At 43.0% G+C, this 15,211-nt stretch overlaps 1 protein-coding gene across 1 annotated transcript in view; it reads left to right on the forward strand.

The window, feature by feature from the left end:
* Positions 1 to 325: 325 nt before the first annotated feature.
* LOC145411134 (uncharacterized) overlaps positions 326 to 15,211 on the forward strand; it is an 82,741-nt gene continuing 67,855 nt past the window's right edge. The window contains exon 1 of the mRNA XM_080281185.1: positions 326 to 434. Within this exon, the coding sequence (XP_080137311.1) occupies positions 407 to 434 (28 nt within the window). The 5' untranslated portion in view covers positions 326 to 406. The remainder of the gene's footprint in view (positions 435 to 15,211) is intronic.

Genomic DNA, 15,211 nt, shown 5'->3' on the forward strand with positions numbered 1-15,211 from the left:
AAGATAATGATAATTTGAGTGGTGTTGATAGCGATGGTGTGGACAGGTAGACAAGTGCTAGAGTGCTAGGTAGGTAGGGTATAGCCTCTCTGAAGGTTGCCCGGGGTGGGGTGAAGGTGGGGGGTCTATGGGTGCGGGGTGAGGGGGGTCTAAGGGGTGGGGCGAGGGGGGTCTATGGGTGCGGGGCGAGGGGGGTCTATGGGGTGGGGCGAGGGGGGTGTAGGGGTGGGGGCAGGGGGTCTAGGGGGTGCTAAGCAAAGGGAGGATTGGCCTAGCTCCAGTTGGGGTCTATTTGTGTATCATGCGTTGGGTGGTAGTGGCGGTGGTGGTGGTGGTGGTGGTAGAGTGGTGGGGGTAGTGGTAGTGGTCGTGCCTCAGTCGTTCTCTCACCTGCACAGGATTCAACATGCCGCTCGTCAGGCCTAAGGTGGACGGTAAGAACGATTAGATTCCATTATTTACGATCCAATCCTCTCTTGTAATTAGGGTTCATTTTTACCACCAAGGAGTTTGACAAGATGTGTAGTATAATTTTTTTTTTTATTCCTGGCAAAAGCGGTTCTTAGTTACGAGGGATTTATTATCGTAAGTATTTTTGTGCGTTTGAACAGGAATTATCGCCACATTTACAAGGGGGAAAAGAAAAACTGGAATTTTTTTTTTTTAGAAATGAGGGGGTCGAGTCGAAGCGCTGCGTCCAAGAAAAAAATCAACCATTGCTTTTTGGAGAGATCAAGTCGTCAATTTCTGTCCTTCATCTACCGGTATTTTCGTCTACCTCGTATCTACTGGAGACGTGAATATACTCGTACATATCCTACCTCGAAGCCTACCAGATTCTTCTTTATCAGCTACTGCCACGGGTACTGTCATCTACTGGAGGACTGAATGGACATTTTTTTTACTTCCTGTCAAAATTCTTCTTCATCAATTGGAACTGTCTACTGTCTACTCCTTTATCCATATCACATCTACTGAAGGGAGCCACGTAACTCACCTGTCATCGAGGTCCGTCAGCATCCTTTCATCTACCGCGTCTACTGGTATCTCGGTCTACCTCGTACCTAGTGAAGAAGGAGGCAAGTCCGATCCAGCCCTGAAGTCTACCAAGCGTCCTCCTTACTTATTTCACCTACCAACATCTACCTACCTACCTACCTACCTACCGAGAGAGAGAGAGACCCCCTGCCCAGCCACCCACCTCCTTCCCGACACGCCCCACAGATCTTCCGGATTCGTCCACTTATTTATGTCGCCCCTCGCCCACCTGAATACTTCCACCCACCCACACACCCGTCGACCTATCCACCCACCCACTCACTCACCCACCTACCCACACACCAACCTACCCACCCACCTACTTACCCACCGACCAACCTACTTACCTACCTACCTACCTACATACATACATATATACACAGACACACATAAATCATACCTACATACATACTGAACATATCCAGCTACCTACCTACCTACCTACCTACCTACGTGCTTACCCACCCACCCACCCACCTGCCTGCCTGCCTACCTACATATCTACCTACTACTTAGCTTCATCCGCAACTAAGGAAGGGACTGAAGTGTGGGCGTGGCAGTGAAGTGTCATGAAGAGAAACAACAGAAAAAAAAGTGACCATTAAATAAAAAAGAAAAAGAAAAACAGTGACATTGATTGATGATACTCTACCTGTCCACGTAACGGTATGGAGTGAAAGAAAGAGAGTGAGAGAAAGGAAAGAAGAGTGAAAGAGAGTAAGAAAGCGAGGGAAAGAAGGAGGGTGACAGAAAGTAAGCGTGAGGGAAAGGAAGGAAGAGTGAGAGAAGGGAAAGAAGAATGAAAGAGTAAGAAAGTCAGGGAAAGAAAGGAAGTGAGTGAAAGTGGATGAAAGTAACTGAAAATAAACGGCGACTGGAAGAATGACAGGGCTAAGGAATGAATGAAGGAAACAAAGAAAGATACTGAAAGAAAACAAGAGAGAAAAAAAGTGAAAGTAAGAAAAGAAAGAAGGCAAGAAAGTGTGAAAGAAACGCATCCTTATAAAAATGCTCAACGTGGAGGTGGTTGTGTGCATTTTCGTTGTGTTTCTGTTATTGTTACTGCAGCTGTTGTTTACATATTTCGGTTTGGCCATGCAACAAGGAAGGAAGCGAAGCAGGTGCATTTTTTTCTTCAGTATACACGTAACATCTCTGGAGTGCCATTTATTGAACTTTATTGACTGTGAATTACGCACGTGTCAGAAGAATACACCATGGTCAAGGCAAGCATATAAATTCAGACCGCGAATAATAATAATAATAATAATAATAATAATAATAATAACAACAACTACAATCACAATTATCGTTTTGGCCGATACTAAAAGCCTTCGTGCTATATTCAAATTTCTGATTGACGTTATCCAAACCATATAAAGGTCAGAACAGCCAGAGATTTAAAGCATTTGTGTGTTGTTTACTGTTTACACGAGGAAGGAGAAAAAGTAATCATCTGAGGCTTCCCCACAATATCAGGAATATGTTTTCGAGAGAGGGATTACTTTCGGTGGCCATTAACACTGTGCTTTAGGGATACATCGTTATATTTTCCTCCGGCGCTGATTTTAGGATTGTAAAAAGGGAGATATCTAGTTTGCTTTTAGGATTCTGCAGTGTGATGTATGTGAATAAATGATTGCGATGTCCCTTGCATAATTTATTTAGATTATTTTTCGCCATTCAGCACAAGAGCCACCAATATAGGAAACGATATCACTGAAGTCCAAACAGGAATGAGAATATAAGAACACATACACTGGCAAACACAGGAAGACGTAACCATCCCTATCCCAGTAAACAGTGATGCAAGGACAGGCGGGTTCACCAAGATATGATATTTATTTAAGCCTCTCCTAAAACGAAAGCAGGAAGGAGAGAAAATGGTTGACTAGAATGATCTCTGAACCGTTTTGGTGATGTGGGCTGTAGGTAAATATGATCACCTGGAGTTACTTAAAATAAACCTTCAGGGGTGCAGACAAGAATTAGATTTTCAAAGTGGAATCCAATGTGTATGTAGTGGAATTGTTGTTAGTGATATAAGGGCACAGGGGTCTGTGGTGCGATGGTTAGCTTCTCCAGACGATACCGGAAGAACCCAAGGTCAGACTGTTGGGCAAAGTTTGTTCTCTGTTCACCCAGCTGCACAAATGAGGAACTGGATGTAATAACCTTTGCGGCCCGTATTCTAGGATAAGATTGGAGAGAAGAGCCTTAATTGTGGTCGATAGGCAAGAATTTAACACTTCATTCCTTTAACTAAAATGGGGACCTGGATTGTACAGGGTTGGTTGTGTGTGACAGAGTTTGGGACTGGTTTGTTTTCGTTGTCACCATGGAACAGTGTGTACTCTCTGTCTCTGTCTGTCTGTCTGTCTGTCTGTCTCTCTCTCTCTCTCTCTCTCTCTCTCTCTCTCTCTCTCTCTCTCTCTCTCTCTCTCAGGGTGGGGATGACGCAATGTGCAAGTCAAGCTGTGAGCCAGCACACCTGAGACACACTTCCCTACCTATCCATTTCAATTTTTTTTTTCCTGTCGTTCTGTGTATCTGTTATCCTGTCTGGCTCTCGATCTGTCTGTCTACCTGTCTATCTGTATTTCGCTCTATTAATATTTATCTATTATCTATTATTATCTGTCATCGTGTCTGTCAGTCTATCTATGTTTCTATGTATCTGTCAGTCTATATCTGTCAATCTATAGTATCTATCGATCTGTCTATATCTTATCTATGAGTATGTCTGTCTATCTACCTGTCGCTCTGTATTTCATGGGTTCCTAAATGGAGGGATGGGGAGAGTTTGGGCATGTCAGGGGGAGGGTAAACAGATAGGCCAAAATGGTCAAAGTAGCCTTTTTAAGGTGTTGGTCAGAGATCCGGCATATTTTAGGGTCAGGTGCCTTTGCCCTTTAAATCTGGGCGTTAGTATTATTAAATTTTAGTCTTTTATTAATTTTCCTGCTTCATAAAACTACCACATGTCAAGATTGTTCTCACTTTGTAACAATCTCCAAAATACCTCGATATCCTGCCGTTGCATGTTGTAAGTTAACGCTAGGTAGAGGCGAATATCTCTGTAATTTAGGATTACTTAAAACAAATCCCGAAGGAGAAGGGGGGGGGGATTCTTCAGCTTTGGGAGTTGAGGGAGGGAAAGGAATCACCACAAATTTTCTGTCAAAAGTGGGGAATGACTGGGAAAAACTTGGGAACCTCTGATCTTTGTAAATTATCTGTCTGTCAGTTGCTTCGTTCAGATAGTCACTTGCACTGTTTTTGTCAGAACTGTGTGTGTGCATTCTTTCTGTCTGACTGTCAGTTTGGCTGTCATTCACTCATAACATCTCTTACCCAATGACTCACTCTCTTACTCATTCACTTAGTCAGTCAGTCAGTCACCTGCTTACTAAATATGAATGTCTACACTGCATACCAGTCTCTCTCTCTGTCTCTGTCTCTGTCTGTCTGTCTGTCTGTCTCTCTCTCTCTCTCATTATTATTATTTGTTCTATTCGCTTCCCTTCTCTTCGTCGCTGTCTTCTCTCGTCTTGTATTGTTTCATTTTATTTTGACGTTTTCTTCTCGTCCCATCCTTCCCGGAGCTAGAATGACGCAAGAATGAAAGCACTAGGGTGGCAGCCAAAGTGTCAACACCATTGCGTTGTTTCCGAGTGACGTCACTGTTGCGTCACTTCGAATAAGACGGAAGTTGATCCAGACAGAAGAAAGGGATTGACAGGGGTTAAATCTGACTCGGAGTGGGCTGAGATTGGGTTGAGTGGGGTTGACAAGGATGGATTTGAGTTTTTGGTAGTAGATGGGATTAAAAGTAGTTCACCGATTCTGATTGGGAAAGAATCAGGTTTAACTGAATCTGAAAAGGGTTTGGAGAGGTTAGAATGCAATTTAATGGTCTTAAGTAAGGTTCAGACTTGAGCTTGGGGTTTGACATCAGTTTAATAGGATTTTTTTTTTTTTTTTTTTTTTTTTTTTTTTTTTTTTTTTTTGAAGAGATCAGAAAATAACTGTATTTATCATGGATTTATCGTGGAAAGATCATATTGCCTCTTGTAAAATCAGCTTCCAAGTGATCAGGTGTGCTTAGCCGACTCCGTGCCTTCTTTACCCCTGCACAGTTGTTAACTTTATAGTTATAGGAGTTTTATTCGTCCCTGTTCAGTGTAGAGTACAACTCTTATGTGTGGGGAAGCTCCCCACTTACAGGTGTTCGCAGCAAGGTGGAGTCAAAAGCCTTTCGTCTCATTAACTCTCCCCTTCTTACTGGCTTCCTTCAACCTGTCTCTTCGCCACACTATTGCATCTTTATCTCTTTTCTATCGCTGCTTCAGTGGTCACTTCTCCTCTGAACTGTCTGCTTGCATCCCTCCATCACTACGGCAGCACGTAGTATCCATCTAGCAGTAGAGTCATCCCTTTTCTGTCCAGTTCTCTAATGCAAGAATTAACCGTTACTCCCAGTGCTTCATGTATGCAACAGGTCAACTCTGGAACTTTGTTCCTCTGTATTTCCAGGTGCCTATGATCTCCAGTCTTTTAAACGCAGTGTGTCCAGGCATCACGAAATGAACGGATCTTGGATTTGTCTCTGTCATTTTTTTTTTTTTTCCCTTGGAGGGACCGTCGTGCGGGCTTCTAGTCTTAGGTTCATTCTTCCTTGCATAGAAAATACATACTGTATGTACATACATACACAGAAGCTGACTCGATAACAATAGCTGGCCCTTGTCGTCTCTGATAAAGCACAAAAAGACTTCATCATACTGAAGGGTTTGGGATGCGAGGTTGCAGCTGAATATGGACAACGAGAATTGAGGTGCATTATGGAGGGGACTGAATGAGACTGAAATAGGATTTGGTTGGTGAAGACGCGAATGTGACGGATTTAGAACGAATCTGGGCCAGTCTGAGATGAGAATGAATCGGGCCGAGATAAGCGTGAAATGGAAACAAAGTCGGATGTACTTGATTTCTGGAGTGACAGGAGTTGTATTTTGGGACACCGAGAGAGATGAAGGACAGTTGGTGACGGAAAAAGGGAAGAATCAAGTGTATTTGGTTAGATTGGAGTACGTGAGAGTAATTAGGCAGTTCTTCCGTATGTGGGAGCGAGTATGGGTTAAATGCGATTGTTCAGACTAAATTTCGAGACATGTATAAAGGAAAACAGCAGCAGATCTAATTATCCCTTCAAGGCTATAATTTTTTTATATACCTGCGTGAGTTGGAGGTAAGGGTAGTAGAAATAAGTGAATTAGTTGATTATGACAGCAGGAAAGTGCATCTGATCAAGTAGGTGTAATTGTAGCTAGGCCGTTCTCCCGAAAATGTCTGGCAGAATTTGATGAGTTAATACTATACTCCTTTTACTCTAACTTGGCCTAAAATTGCCCTCTGTCCATAATTAGTCTTTGGATATAGTAATAAATTAATCCTAGAATATGGTGCTAGTGATGAAAAAGTGCTGTGTTAAGGATGAAGAGCCGTAGTATTATCTTTTTCTGCCACTGAGCATCGTGAAATAAGTTGGAAAAGAACGAAAATCTGGACCAAGTTAAGATGAAACGAGTACAGCTGAATTTTCAAAGACACGTAGACGTTTGAGGACAGAAAGGAGAAAAATTAAGTGCATTTGATCACAGTGGAGTAAGTTACGGAAGTAGCCAGGGCGTTCTTGAAAAAATATGAGTGATTCGGCTATGTTAAGATCAGCGATTACACATTTTAATTTTAAGGCTTGTAAAGGGATCGGGGATGGGTAATGACGGAGGGAGGGAAGAAATAAGTGCATCTGATCACACTGGAGTAAGCTTAGTCATAGCCAGGATATCTATCTGTCTATCTGCAGAAACTCTTGACAAATTTTGATTGTTTATGTGCAGAAAATTGAAGTGGGGGATGATTTCTCTTTGCTATTTTTCTTGCTTTCCTTTCTTTCCTCGCCTTTTTTTTTTTTTAATACGTCTGTTAACGGAAGGAGTGAAGATTTAATTGGATGTGATCACACTGGTATATGTTTAGCTTTGGCTACCCATTTCTCCCTAGTATGTGAGTGAATTTAGTGTTTGATGAATTTGGGTTGGCGTAGTTGAATTTTTAGAAGCCTAGACATTTGTTGAAGGAGGGTTGGCTGCGCTGTGGTCATATTGGAGTAACTGTAACCCTGACTTTACTGTTTTTACTCAAACTTGGCCCAGATATTCGTCTTTTCGCAGCTTATTTCACGTAGCTTAGTGGCAGATAAAGACAATGCTACGGCTCTACATCCTTTCCTTGGCACTTGTTTGTGACGATGATCATATTCTAGCGTTAATCTGTTGTTAAACTTCAGCATTCGAGATGGAAAGATGGCAATTTTAGGCCAAGTTAGAGTAAACGAGTAAAGTCTGGTCTCGCAAAAGAAGAAGAAAAAGATGATGATGATGATGATGATGATGAGCGATTTTCATAGATCTGCAGTGCTTAGGTTGAATTTTCTGACACGTAAAAAGATGTGGGACAATCTGTGAGGGCAGGAGGGAAGAATGAAATGCTTTTGATCACAGCCGAGTATGTTTAACCGTATCCAAGCCGTTCCCCTAGAGATGTGAACGAATTTGGGTGTGGGTGAGGGAGCTTGGGTGGGGTTGGCAAGGTCGTGTGTGTGTGTGTGTGTGTGTGTGTGTGTGTGTGTGTGTGTGTGTGTGTGTGTGTGTGCTGAGATTTGTTAAATTTCAATGTCAGTAAATTATGGTGAATTTTTACCTGTGTTGGGTCGTTGCTGAAAGATTTAGTTTATTCTCATCTGTTTTCTTATTCTCTCTCTCTCTCTCTCTCTCTCTCTCTCTCTCTCTCTCTCTCTCTCTCTCTCTCTCTCTCTGACACTTCACACGCATGACGTCTACACACACACACACACACACACACACACACACACACACACACACACACACACACACACACACACACACACACACACACACACACACACACACACACACACGTACGGCTGAATATTTAGACCACCCACACCACACACACACACACACACACACACACACACACACACACACACACACACACACACACACCTGTTGCCGTCTCTTAGTTCTGGGAAATCCATCACTCTAGCCATTTAGGTATAGAATTCTGCCTTTATCTGTCAAGGCATCTATCTCTAACAATCTATCGGCCTGTTTGTCTACCTACCTACCCACGTATCTGTCTATCTGTCTTTCTGTATCTATCTGTCTGTCTGTCTGTCTATCTATTTTTGTGTGTGTGTAATTTTGTGTTTTTTTGTGTTTGTGTCTCTGTATAATTTCTCTGTCTGCCTCTTTCCTGTTTTGTTTGTTTATATATCTATCATAATATCTATCTGCCTGTTAGTTGATCCCTCACTGTCTGTCTGCTTGTCTGTCTGTCTTTCTGTCTGTCTATCTATCTCTGTCTGTCTGTCTGTCTGTTATCTATTTATGTAACTCGTCTGTCTGTCTATATATCTGTCTGTCTGCCTGTCTGTCTATCTGTCTGTCTGTCTGTCTGTCTGTCTCTCTCTCTGTCTGTCTATTTATATTTTTAACTCGTCTGTCTGTCTGTCCGTCTGTCTGTCTCATGATAAAGATAGACTGAAGAGGAGGAGGAGGAGGATGTGGAAGATGGACGAGAGGGAAGAGGATAATGACGGAAACGAAGAGGAGGAGGAAGTGAAAGATGGATGAGGAGGAAGGGAAGAGGAAGATAAGAAGGAGGAGGAGGAGGAGGAGGCAGGCAAAGAACAAGAGTAACATACAGAAGAGGAGGAGGAGGAGGAGGAGGAAGAGGAAGATGAGGAAGAGGGTTTGGGTGTGGGCGGTGCAATCTTGGCAAGGACGATATGATTCTCTCTCTCTCTCTCTCTCTCCGAAAATGAAAAAAAAAACGTCTGGAAGGAGCAAGAAAAAGATAAAATTGACGTCCTTTTTTTTTTATGCAAGAAAGAAGGAACCAAAGGCCAGGTGTGAATGGGTGAAGTATCTAGTAATATGTTATTAACCTTTACCTCTTGAGTCCAATGGCGTATTTAATTGATTTATTCTTGCTGCATCCAGGTGACTTTATTGTTATTATTATTATTATTATTATTATTATTATTATTGGTGTTTATAGTATTATTGGTATTATGAATATTATTATTTTTATTACTGTTATTATTGTTATTATTATTACAATTACTAATATTATTGTTCTTATTATTTTTATTGTTATTTTTTTATTTATTGAGATGGGAAGACCTCTTGTAAGTGACGTGAAAATTATTATATCTTACTTATCTATGTCAGATTTATCTCTAAAGCTGAATGAAGTCGTCTGGAAACAGCAAGATTAAAGGAGAAATGCGTGACCGAATTGAAGGGGTTAATCTGGCCAAGGACTCTCGATTTGACTCCTCTGTATCGTATTCTGGGATTTACTTTCCTTATTAACACATTTTTCATCCTGTTGTTCGTTACTGAGGAAAGTCAAGTCCATGCTAGAAAAAAGATGATGTCAGTGTGTAAGAGGAATGATAAATCGCTGAGGAAAAGGTGACACGGAGCTTCCTGTACCATGTAGAAACGTCCTGAGAGATAAAGTTACCCGGTGGTGGTGGTGGGTGGGGGGAGAGCCTCGGAGGTGACGGGAATGGATGGGAAGTGTGAAAGAAAACGGGGAGCGGAAATGGAGGGGGTCCCAATATAAACTGTACTAAGCAGGGTCTATTTTTATCCCCTGACTGATGTGTGCTGGGTTCATTCATGTTACCGGAGACAGAACTGGTGAGAGAGAGAGAGAGAGAGAGAGAGAGAGAGAGAGAGAGAGAGAGAGAGAGGTGTACTAAGGTGAAAGTAAGGGGGCAGGTAGAGAGAAGAGATAGAGAGCGAGAGATATAGGAGAGGCCGAGAGATAATGAGATGAGGGAAGAGCTCTCGTGTGTGTGTGTGTGTGTGTGTGTGTGTGAGAGAGAGAGAGAGAGAGAGAGGGGGGGGAGGGGGGGTTGTGCCACTTCCCTCCCACACGGAAGCTAAACTCACTTGTAAAATATTCTGCTCATAAACTTCTCTCCTCCCTCATCCTCCTCTCTCCCTCCCTCTCCCTCTCCCATTCTCCTCTCTCCCTCTTTGTCCCATTCTCCTCTCTCCCTCCTTCCCCTCCTCCTCTCTCCTTCTTTCCTTCACATTCATCCCTTCTCCCCTTCTCTCTTCATTCCTCCTCTCTCTTCCCTCTCTCTCTCCCTCTTACTTTTCCCTCTCTCCCCTTCCGTCTCTTTTCCTTTCTCTCCCTTCCTCTACTCTCTTTCTCTCCCACTTCCTCCTCCCTTCTCCCCTTCGTCCCCATCCTCTCCCTTCCTTTACCTCTTTTAATCCTCATGTTGTCTCCTATGCACTTCTGTCACCCTCCTATCGCCTCTCCCTTCCTTCCTCTCTCCCTCTCCTCTCTCTTACCCTTCCCTCCTTCCCTCCCTCACCCCCCTTTTTCACCTCTCGTAACCCCCTTCCGTCTCCCTCTTCCTCCCCCCCTTTCCTCCCACTACCCCCTTTTCCATTTCTCCCTCTCTACCTCTCTCTCCCCTCCCTCCGCACCTCCCTGCCATCTTTTTCCTCCTCTCCATCCCTTCGTCCCTCCCTTCCCTTTTCATCCTCTCTTTTTTCTCTCTCTCTCTCCCTCTCTTCCTTCCTCCCTGCCCCCCTTTCCTCCTCTGACCCCCTTCTTCCCCTCACCCTATTTTTTGTGAGCTATGACGTGTGGGGGCGACCTTGTGAGAATTAGGAGTACCGGTATTTCCTTGGTTTTTGTAACTTTCAACCTTGCAAAGAATTTATGAGAAGGAAATTAGGTTGTCTCAGCTCCGACCTTGTGAGAAGGTATAAATTCGGGGTTTGTGAGTTTGTAAGACCTTTTTTTTACTCCGATCTTGTGCGAATTTATTAGCAATCAGCTGGTTGTGAGACTTAGCTTTATTACCCGTCCCCACCCTGGAGGGGATCGGGGGCGAGTATTGTTTTCACTTGGTTTGTCTGTTTGTCTCTGTCTGTCTGTCTGTTAACAATTTTACATGAAAACTGCTGATGCGATTTTGACCAAAATTACAGGGATGATGGGCTATGACCTTCTGATCACCTGATTAGATTTTGGGCCAAATTGGGCCGAGGCCTAGGCTGTAGGCCCAAAAAAATGGAAAAAAAATCGTTTTTCGCCGTAACTCCTTCCAGATTCGTCATATCGACATGAAACCAAAACCTAAAGGTGCATCTTTCAAATCTGCATCCTATATCATGCCTCATTACATCAAGGGGGGTCACCCCCAGTTAGCGGTAGGGGGGTCAGTGTCAGGTGGGTCGGGTCAAATATTTCCAAGGAACATAAAATCGTCAATTTTCACCCGATTGACTACAAATTTGATATGTGACATCTTTGATTAGATGTCCTTTTGTGTTTATACGTCAGCACTAAAATGACTTTTTTGTGTGTTTCTTACCTAAATGGACGGAGTAACTCTTGTATTTTAGTCATGTTAACGTCAGACGATGTTATTTTTATTATTTATTTATTTAAGCTGAGAGTAAGGCACAGGAGCTGAAAATATTTACTGATAATATTTACTGTGTTGGGCTGAATTTTGGAACTTTTTCAGTACGTTACCATTTTCCTTATTCCTTGCATCGGACAGACGATTTTACTCAGCTTAGGAAGGATTGTCTGAGCTGGGTGGGTTGTTACGGCCTTCACTAAACCCCCTACATTGACAAAAGCCGTTCCCAAGCTGAATAAAATCGTCCGGGAATAGCAAGAATAAATCGGAGAAAATGCGTTGTTTGATCCAAGAGTTTAAGAGTATTTTCTGTGAGTTTTATGAGTCGTTTGGGAGTAATTTTGTGAGTTGTTTATGTCTGACCTCTTCACTGCGAGGACGTGGGATTCTACTTTATTCTTGCTGCCTTCAGACGATTTTTCTCGGCTACAAAATGATATCTAGAAGTGGGAGAGAGAGAGAGAGAGAGAGAGAACCCCTTCAGCTCGATAATCCAAACCAAGGCCGAGTAAAATCGTCTGAAGAGATAAGAATATAAGGGAAAGCGTCATCGCAGTGAAAGGGTTACATAAATCGTCTGTGAGCTGTTTGTGTGAGAATTATGGGCTGCTTGATGGTGTTGTTTGTGAGTTACGACCCTGTTCCCTAGCACCTTTTCCTTCGCGATTTATTTGTCATTACTGAATTCTGACATCGATAAAGTTTTCATATATACTGTGACCTGCAAGAGGACTGTAACGTGTCATGCCCAGAAATAAGTCGTTAAGATAAAGGTGTTAGGGAGCTTCCTTAGCCGACCAAAATACGGATCCTTGTGAGGTATTATCTTTCATAACCCCTTTTAGAATTAAAATAGATATAAGAGCAGCTTTCCAAGCACCTCTTCCATAGCGATTTATTTTTGGATATGGCTGGGGATAGCAGGATTATATAAAAAAATCGTACTGAACGGGTGACGCTCTTGAAGATGACGCATTATTATTAACTCTTGCTGCCTCCAGACGATTTGATTCAGCTCAGGAGAGACTTCGAACTGGAGGGATTAGATACAGCCTCACTAACCCCCACACAACAGGAGGTAGGCCTAAAGCTGAGTAAAATCGTCCGGTGAATACCGAAATGAAGGACGGTCAAATCATTCGCCCACAAACGCGTATCGCCCGCCATCACCCAAAAAAAAAAAAAAAAAAAACTAATGTTTGCTAGAATAAAATGGCTGCAGTTTAAATATGGGGTATTATTACGAAGGGTGTTGTCCAAGTACAGACTAAGGTTCAACGTAATATCTCAATCTGTATCTCAGGTATGCCAAATATATATATATATATATATATATATATATATATATATATATATATATATATATATATATATATATATATATATATTTATTCAAGGACATTTCCAATTCTCAAAAAGTTTTATTATGTGAATTGGCTTTAGAGACATTTGGCATGAGAGTAACACGCAATTCACAAGGGAGGCATAGAATCAGGAAATAGAATTTCCAGTGCATAAACAAAATATGTTCAGACTAAAGGACCTCTGGCAGTCGGAGGCATATCATCACCGCTTCACCAAATTCAATTAAGTTCAAGCCACATATCCCGGAACACTGCTCACCAAGGTTGGATAAAATTTGCCCACTTGATTTGGAAATGTTTTGGTAACAGACAGACACATAATAAGACGTCATCCGGTTGAGGGGGTTGATGGTGAGGGTTTCAGCCATCTTCACTTCGAGAGGTTTCCCCCGAAGATGAAGGGAAAAAAAGTAGTGGTAGCAAGAATAAAATAGTTGACAGGTCATTGTGTTGAAGGGATTGTGTGTGTGTGTGTGTGTGTGTGTGTGTGTGTGTGTGTGTGTGTGTGTGTGTGTGTGTGTGCAACTTATACCAGGCTATTTCATTCAGCTGAGTGAGTCATAGGAGCCTGAGGAGCTGGTATCATTAACCCTTTTGTGGTCGGGAACAGCTCTAGCATTCTCTTCCAGTCAATAACAGTCCATTATACTCATCCCGGAGTGGATCATAAGAGGCTTTTGAGAGCTGGGGTTGTGAGTTGTGGCCCCGTAGGAAGTGCGGCCGTGACTCGCTGAGCCTGTTTGTAAGCTGTGGCGAGTTTAGTGTTCTGTTTGTGAGCTCTGAATGCGATGTGGTATGTGTGTGTGTGTGTGTGTGTGTGTGTGTGTGTGTGTGTGTGTGTGTGTGTGTGCGTGCGCCCTGGAGACAAAGTGTTGCCAAGTTAGGGAATTATCAGCCGCATTTTCAAGCACTGTTTCTTTCTCACGCTTTTTTTTGTCTTCTTTCTATCAAAACAACCATATGTGCGTGTGGAAGCGGTGGACGAATCGGTAGGGAGGTGGTCTGCTGTTCGAATGGACGCGAGTTCGATTCTCTGCTGGGAGAGGGAACAATTTAAGGATTTGAACTACGTAAATCAAACTATGCAAATCTACCATATAACCCGCCAACATGTAAAAGCACCCCCTCTACTACCAATATATACACTAGTCCCATATCAGAAAGCCCTATCGTGTATTCAGTATGGACTGTGGGTGTTAGCGCCAAAGTGGTGACATGTGGAGATGTATGGTACGTAGGATGCTGGTAAAACCTATGCCCAGAGTCGTACGCATTGAAAATAATTAAAATAAAATTGTTTTTTTGTGCGTATGTGGATATGTAGTGCTATATGTATGTTCTCTCTCTCTCTCTCTCTCTCTCTCTCTCTCTGTGTTGTGTGTGTGTGTGTGTGTGTGTGTATGTGTGTGTGTGTTGATATGTATCATGATACGTGTGTGTGTATGATGGCGTTTGCCTGTATGGTAGTGTGCATATACCTGGTGTTTTAGTGTGTATTTGTAAAGGATTGTGTGTGTGTGTGTGTGTGTGTGTGTGTGTGTGTGTGTGTGTGTGTGTGTGTGTGTGTGTGTGTGTGTGTGTGTGAAAAGGACATCGTATTTCCTCTTCTGGTGTGTGTTTGTCATGGGTGTGTGTTTTTGGAGGTATGTGTATATTTGAGAAAGCATGTGCGTGTGTGTTTGTGTGTGCTTGGCAGATGGTACGTTCAGTTTTGGAGGTGCATGTGCGTTTCAGATCACATGCTTTTTGACTGTGTGTGTGTGTGTGTGTGTGTGTGTGTGTGTGTGTGTGTGTGTGTGTGTGTGTGTGTGTGTCTGTCTGTCTGTCTGTCTGTCTGTCTGTCTGTCTATGTTTGCCTGTGTGTGTTTGTGTGTGTGTGTGTGTCTGTGTCTCTGTCTGTCTGTCTGTGTGCTTGTATGTATGAGTACGTGTGTGAGTGTGTGTGCGTTTCCGGACGGTCTGACACCACACTTGGCACCTTTACTTTGACCTTGGCACTCGGGGGGTTAGGGGAGAGAGAGAGAGAGAGAGAGAGAGAGAGAGAGGTGGAAAGTAAGGTGGAGGGAGAGTTTGTAAGAGTGAGAGTGAGAGAGAGAGAGAGAGAGAGAGAGAGAGAGAGAGAGAGAGAGAGAGAGAGAGAAAGAGAGGGAGTGACTGAGTGAGATCGGATGGAAGAGCTTAAGAGAGAGTGAGTGAGAGTGGGAGGTAACGTGGGAGGGGAAGGAGGGAGTGAAGTTGGCGGGGAAGGGGAGAGAGA

This window comes from Coenobita brevimanus, chromosome 88, assembly GCF_032717465.1.
Source record: "Coenobita brevimanus isolate Jiangsu-jjx chromosome 88, ASM3271746v2, whole genome shotgun sequence".
NCBI lineage: Eukaryota > Metazoa > Arthropoda > Malacostraca > Decapoda > Coenobitidae > Coenobita > Coenobita brevimanus.